Genomic DNA, 7378 nt, shown 5'->3' with positions numbered 1-7378 from the left:
CACAGATGCTGCCAGACCTGCTGGGCTTTTCCAGCAGCTTTGTTTTTGTTCCTGATTTACAGCATCCACAGTTCTTTTGGCTCTCACAATAAGGAGTCATACATTTAAGACAGAGATGAGAAGTAATTCTTCCTCTCAAAAGGTTGTGAACTGTGGAATTCCTTACCACAGAGGGCTGTCGAGGCTGGGCCTTAAGTATATTCAAGGCCTAAAAAGATAGACTTTTAATCAGTTAGGGAATCAAGGGTTGTGGAAAAAAGGCAGCAAAGTGGAGTTGAGGATCCCATTGAATGGTGGAGCAGACTCAATGGGCTGAATGGCCTACTCTGCTTCTATTTTTCATAGTCTTATGTGAAGTCTTATGCAAGATTTAGTGAGTGATATTAATTTCAAATGAATAAAATAAGGGATTAAATTCTCAGTTCAGATTTGAAGTGCCGTAAAAATGGCAACAAAACATACCATTTGTTAAATTACTTTCCCAGGATCATTTCCCAACATATCTGCACAGAGTTTGTTCAAGTCATCCATACATATTCCTAAACAGATTTATTTTCTCACAAATTCATAAAATTAAGTTTTGAGCAAAAATGTGGCGAAGCAGAAAGTCCCAAAGTCCATGCAATTCATAATTACTTCTTTTCTCTGAGATGCAAATGCCTTTGATTGGACTCATATTTAGATAATACGTAGGAGCAGCCCACACAGTCTCTAGAGCCTGCTCACCAATTACTAAGACCATGGTTGACTGTCATCCTCTCAATTATCCTGCCCAGGCTCTATATCCCTGGTTTGGTTCAGACCCAAGAATCAACCTCTGAGCCTTGAATATACTGGGTGACTGAGTACTCCCAGCTCTCTAGGGTTGAGAATTCCAAAGACTCAACTCTGCTTGGAGTAATTTTTTCAACTTTTTAAAAAATGCTTTCATTGAACGTGGGTATCGGTGGTAGAGCTAGCATCTGTTCCTCATTCCTAATTACTGTTAAGAAGGTGGTGGTGCGCTCCTTTTTGAGCTGTCACAGTACATCTGGTACAAGCACAGTCACAATTCTATTATGAATGGAATTCCAGGATTTTGACCACATGGCAGTGAACATTGAAGCTGCTCAAGTCAAAATGGCAAGTAGTTCAGCGTGGAGCTTGCAGGTGATGTGTTCTCATTATCCTAGTCGTTCGAAGTGGAGATTATAAGCCATGATGTGGGAGGTGCTGGTGTTAAGGTCAAAAATCACACGACTTCTCTCACTGACACCTGAAGAATGAGCGAGACTCTGAAAGCTAGTGTCTTCAAATAAACCTGTTGGACTATAACCTGGTGTCGTGTGATTCTTGAAGTTATAAGCATGAGAGGGGTTATCAAGTAGCCTGGGTGATGACTTGTCGCATTGCATCTCATATATTGTGCACTGTTTCCACTGAGAGTCAGCAGTGCAGAAACAAACATCGAATGTGTATTAAGTAGACTACTTTGTTTAGGATGGTATTGAGTGCCTTTGGAGCTGTGGTCATCTGGTAGACTTTGGGGATGCAAGCAGGAAGTTACATGCCTTACAATACCCAACATTTGGCTTCCTCTTGTAGTTACCGTAATTACAAGACTGATCCAGTTAACCGGTTTCATGATGATATTCTCAGGTAATAAAAAAGTTGTTAATTTAAAGAATAGGATATAAGATGGAGTTATAAAAGTTAGAGATGTGTGTTAAAGAGGGTGGTAAAGTTCACGCAATAGGGAGGATTGGAAAAAATTAGAAAAGGAGTTCCAAAACTCTATCTAGTTTGGGTGAAAAATGTGTTTGGGGATAGGGAAGGGTGGGTCAAGAAGCACATGATCTGGAGGGTGAGGAGAAGGTCACACTTGGAAAGAAAAGATCGTAGATAACAGCCTATGGTGTTGGAGGTAGTATATTGGTGTGGATAGAGAATTGACTAATGGGCAGGAAACAGCAAGTATGGATTTCAGATTGACCAGCTGTAACCAGTGGGGTTCCATAGAGATCTGTACTGGGACTGTAACTGTTTTATTTCAATCAAGGAAGGAAGGAAACAAATTTACTGCAGCCAGGTTTGCAGATGACACAAAAATAGGTGGAAAGGCAAGGTGTAAAGGGGACACAAACAGCTTACAGAAAAATATCGACTGTAAGAGGACGTTTCCCTTCATGGGAGAGTCTAGGAGTGGAGGGCATAGTCTCTGAATAAAGGGGTGCCAATTTAAGACCGAGATGTGGAGGAATTTCTTCTTAGAGGGTTGTTTTTCTTTGGAATGCCTTAACATAGAGAGCTATGGGGGCAAAAGACCTTGTGTATATTTAGGGCTGAGAGAGATAGAATCTTGATCAGTCGGGGATTCAAGGGTTACGGGAAGGGGCAGAAAAGTCAGGAATGTTGGCTCAGCCATGATTCTGTTGAATGATGGAGCAGGCTCGAGGGGCCAAACAGCCTACTCCTGGTCCTATTTCTTATTGTCTTGAGGCCATGAAAGTATTTAAACACAAAGATCAGGAAAACAAAACAAATCTGGGTTCACATGTTTTTAAAGGACAATCAGCATCCAGACCAAACATCTCAGCGGCTACTCCTGAATAGTGGATGAATCTCAGGCACGTGCAGTATAAAACTGCATGCTGTGCAAACTATGCTCTCATCAGCAAAACTAAAGAACAGAAGCCTGCACACAACTTGAAGAAAATTTGACTTTTATCTCCCCATCTCTGAAAGTTTATACCTTTGCAACCCTAGGCACAAAAGACAACACTGCAGTTTCAATACGATCCAATAATAATTTGCATTTACATAAAACCCTTATAATATTAAAACTGCCTCAATGTACTTCACAGGAATACAATCAGACCAAAATACCAAAATGAACGGAGTAAGCTGGTCAAAGCAACATCTTCAAGAAAAAGATCAAGATCAAGATCAAGATACCAAGGAATTTAGGGAGGGCAATCCAGAGTTTAGGGCTGCTAAAGGTACAGCTGTCAGTGGAGAGTGAAGAAAGTAACAGACAGAAAAGATGACAGAATTAGAGGAGCAAAGAATCCACAAGAGTGCACGACTGGAAACAGTTACAGAAAAAAATGCAAGGCAAAGGAGAGATTTGAATATGAGCCGGAGAAATTTTAAAATCTCTGCTTGACCATAAGCAAAAGGCAACTGGTGGGAGTTATGATGCGGGCATCATACCTTTAGCTGCGCTTAGTTTGTGGAGGGTGTAAAACTGGAATAGTAAAGTTTGCAAGTAATTAAAGCATGGATGATGATGGAAGGAAATAATGAGGCCACATCCCCAGACAGTAAAAAGGGCAAAAAACAATCCCACTTTTTCTCCACAGTCAAGTCCTTGTGTTCTCTTCCATCTCATATCCCTCCATGCCTGACAGAATATGTCCTGTGTTTGACAGATTGCAAACATGGAAAGGTAACCTTTCCAGCAACGCCCACTTCACACTCTTGTGGATTCATAAAATGAGCACCCCAAACCTGACAACAATAGCCTATGCAGCAAAATATGAGAGTGAAGATTTAATGCCTATGGAAATTTTTCAACTTTAGGCCAATAGTAACAAAGTTGGTATTGTTTCAGCATCTTAATCATCTATCTAATCTAGGATCCAAGGACACCAAACTCCAGAAATGGTGGGATTTAGTGCGTTGAACAATGTAATGTGCAGAAATACAATACCTTTTCATCTAAAGCTTTGTGGTGTTCAAATAACGATTTGAGTGCTTTCAGAACTTCTACTTCACTCGAAACTCCTGCAGGTGATTGAGCTTGCCTCTTTACCACTGTCATTCTGAGTGATCGTTCGTGTCTGGAAACGAGACATTCGAGGTGTTCTAAAAGTAGCTGTAATACAAATAACAAAGATTAAACTGATACAATATTTTGACACTTTAAAAACACACCACTCTTGATTTTACTGTTGCAACAGAAACAGTGAAATCATAATCTTATTTATCTCAATAAATCATTAAAAACTATTATAGTTTCAATAATCTAACTTGCAGGTTTCCCCTAGCAGGAATCAAGTGAAAAACATGCTTTTGCATGGTAGATTCTCATCAATTCACAGCACAGCAGGAGCTCACCCTTGTAACGATTTTCCCTTCAGCCCTGAAAGAAGTTCCATAGACTCCAAAAACCTATTGACACCTTTCCAAATGGCCATTAGTCACCAGGGTGGCAAGATCACCACCTCTTCTGCTCTGCTAAATAGCAGTCAAGTATTAATTCCCACAGCAGTTATCTACTCAGATCAGTTCAGAGACAGAATCTGCCAGTTGCTGATCTTTATCATTCAGTACCACACCATCAATCACACTTAAACATTCAGTTATGGTCACCAGCAGCTAGGAAATAAACAAAGTAACACAGTTAAATTCTTTATTATTCCATTGACACACTTTAATTGATATTATTCTGCAATAAATTTGAAAATGTCCAAGGAAATCTTCAGTTGATAAATATTTTGTGCAGTTCAAGCCTCAAAAAGACACAGCCATATAGTTCTACAAATAAAAGTATTTTTAAACTTGCCTGGAGTTTGATTTGGCCTCCTCATAAGTAGAACTGTCACTTTGTCTGTTTCCAAATCCAAATACAAAGATTATTTAAACAGCACTTAATCTCTGATTTGGGAAACAGAGGTTATTTATTAGTGTTTACTAGGTGGTAATGGGTAGAATTTTGGAAGCTATTGTTAACCAACAAATAATGCTTCAACTTTAACCTGGGAATATAAAAATAATAAATCCAACATTTTTTGATAATTTATAAAATAAATCATTATTTTGTTACAAGTGACAAAATTCTACAGTGGGTCTGCAAATGTAGACTCCATTAACATTCTTAATTTGCATTAAAGTTACAACTACATAGGTTTTAAGTATTTATAGTTTAGTTACCCGAGTGTTATTTCTTTCTGCTTTCAGTTCAGAAATTTCTTCCTCTCTTTCCAGGAGATGCTCTCTGCATACATTTAATTCTTTTGTGAGTGCTGCAAACTCCTTTAAAAGAAAAATAGAACTGGTTTAAATCTAGACATTTACTGTCAAACAGAACCATAAAACAGAAAAATCTAACTTTTCTCCCATTCAACTAAATGGGAGAAAATTCATCTAAACTAGTGTTCAGTTACAATTATACCTATTCACAGAAATGCAAGGATATCTTTGGTCTGCTCGTTATATACTAGAGATGGGTGTTGAACCTGAGTAAATAGTAATATGTGACTGAGTCAATAGCAACAGGAAGCTCCTACAAACGAATCCATAACACCATAAGAAATTGGCCTAGTCAGTTCCTTTCAGCCCGTCAGGTCTACTCGACTATTTAACAAAATCATGGCTAATCTGATAACCCTCAACTCCAGCTTTCTTCCTTTTCCCTGTAACCCTTGATTCTTTCACTGATTAAAGATTTGTTTCCCTCAGCCTTGAACATACTCAATGACCCAGCCTTGATAGCCTTCTGCGGTAAAAATATCTATAGATTCACTACCATCAGAGAAATTTCTCATCTCTATCTTAAGTTGACAGCTCTGTTCAGAAAGGCAATTCCAATCATTAGAAAATCATCAGTTTGAAGATAGGTCCATTTTGTTTCTCTTCACCTTAAGTTTCAAACTTCTCAAATGTTAACATTTCATTTGCAGGTAATTCCAAAGGTGGCAGTGCCACTCCATGTTATTTAAATGGTTATCCTTCATTGAGTGGTTTAGACAGAAGCTGACCCATTTCATTCAAGCGATTACAAAACATTTCCAGTTAGACAGGGAGACAGAAACAGATCATTGGTGTTTTTATCTCACCAAGAGATGCAGAAACAAATGTACAAAATAGGGGCAGGAGGAGGACATTCAGCCCATCAAGCCTGATTCACCATTCAATAAGACCATGAGTGATGTGTTTTTATTTTGAATTGCACATTCCCATCTCCCCGAATAGCGTCCAACAACATTACCTGACAAGAATTTACCTCTCTCTACTGGACCTCCTTTTCACTGCCTTTTGAGGCAGAGGGATTCAAAAGTCACACAAACCTCATTTATGATTTTATTTGCGTCCTGATTCTGGAAGTGAATTGAGCCTATTTCAAGAAGCCATGAGCACCACTAGTCTGGTTAATCCACTTCTATAAATTTAAGCTAACTTCCATTTGCAGAAACTCATCCAGTTCTCTTTGAAGGCCTCTTAGCTGCACACGTTCACTGTATGACATGTAAAATCTCAGTGGTTGATTTGTCAATGCAAAAGCAGGTATTGAGACCAATTTCAGAGAGCAAAATAGCCAATTCATAAGCAGCTTAAGGAGATTTAACCCTTAGGCCAATTAAATGTATGTTTACGTTAAAGTATAGGGGTCCCTGATGTAATTTTTAACAATCCGACATGTGAACGTCTTACAGGAGAAAAACAGAAGTTGCTGGAAAAGCTCAGCAAGTCTAGCAGTATCTGTGAAGAAAAAAAAAATCAGAGTTAACGTTTTGGGTCCGGTGACCCTTCTTCAGAACTGCGTGCTTTTTCTTCACAAATGCTGCCAGACCTGAGCTTCTCCAGCAACTTCAGTTTTTGTTCCTGATTTACAGCATCTGCAGTTCTTTCGGTTTTCAGTAAACATCTTATACTTATGAGCGGCTTTTATATTGTCCTCCACTGTGTTCCAATGGTCTCAAGAATGGAAATCGTTCACAACATAGGGACTGCCTGTACAAATTACATTTCTAGCAACAAAATATTCACCTATTTGTTATCCGCTATTTGCGCATTAACTGATCCCATTCAGCTTTCGGTTGTTATATCTTAAGATGCAGGAGCAAAAACAGGCCACTCAGCCCATCACGTCTGCTCCAAATTTCAATGAGATCATGGTTGATCTAATAACACAACTCCATTTTCCCACCATTTCCCCATAACCCTCGATTCTATCTCAGCATTGAACATACTTCACAACCCAGCCTCAACAACACTCTGCAGTAAAGAATTCCAGATTCATTACCCTCAGAAGAAATTCCTCCTCACCCTGGTCTTGAATGTGTGTCCCCTTATTGTGAGATTATGCCCTCTGGTCAGATATTTCCCCACAACAGGAAAAAGACCATTCCACATCTGTTAAGTCCCTAAGAATCTTGTGTGTTTCAATAAGGATGCCTCTCATTCTTCTAAATTTCAACGAGCACAGGTCTAACTTACTGAAATTCTCTGTGTAAGACAGTTTCTCCATACCTGGTATCAGTTGAGGGGATCTTCTCTGGACTGCCTCCAATGTCAATATCTTTTCCTTAGATATGGAGCCAAAACTGTTAACAATACTCCAGCTGTGGTCTGAACAATCCTCCGTATAATTTTCCAAAACCTCCTAAATTTTGTA

At 39.0% G+C, this 7378-nt stretch overlaps 1 protein-coding gene across 1 annotated transcript in view; it reads right to left on the bottom strand.

Annotated features, from left to right (window-relative positions):
• Positions 1 to 6229, bottom strand: part of LOC109920159 (liprin-alpha-1-like) — a 117314-nt gene extending 111085 nt beyond the window's left edge. Inside the window, exons 1-3 of the mRNA XM_048606905.1 lie at positions 6161 to 6229; positions 4915 to 5016; positions 3692 to 3856 (exon numbers count right to left, since the gene is read on the bottom strand). Of these exons, the coding sequence (XP_048462862.1) occupies positions 3692 to 3856; positions 4915 to 5016; positions 6161 to 6229 (336 nt within the window). The remainder of the gene's footprint in view (positions 1 to 3691; positions 3857 to 4914; positions 5017 to 6160) is intronic.
• Between the last annotated feature and the right edge of the window lie 1149 nt (positions 6230 to 7378).

The sequence above is a fragment of the Rhincodon typus genome, chromosome 17 (assembly GCF_021869965.1).
Source record: "Rhincodon typus isolate 14 chromosome 17, sRhiTyp1.1, whole genome shotgun sequence".
NCBI lineage: Eukaryota > Metazoa > Chordata > Chondrichthyes > Orectolobiformes > Rhincodontidae > Rhincodon > Rhincodon typus.
The sequence above is the reverse complement of the archived record's forward strand: the minus strand, read 5'-3'. Positions and strand labels throughout refer to the sequence as shown.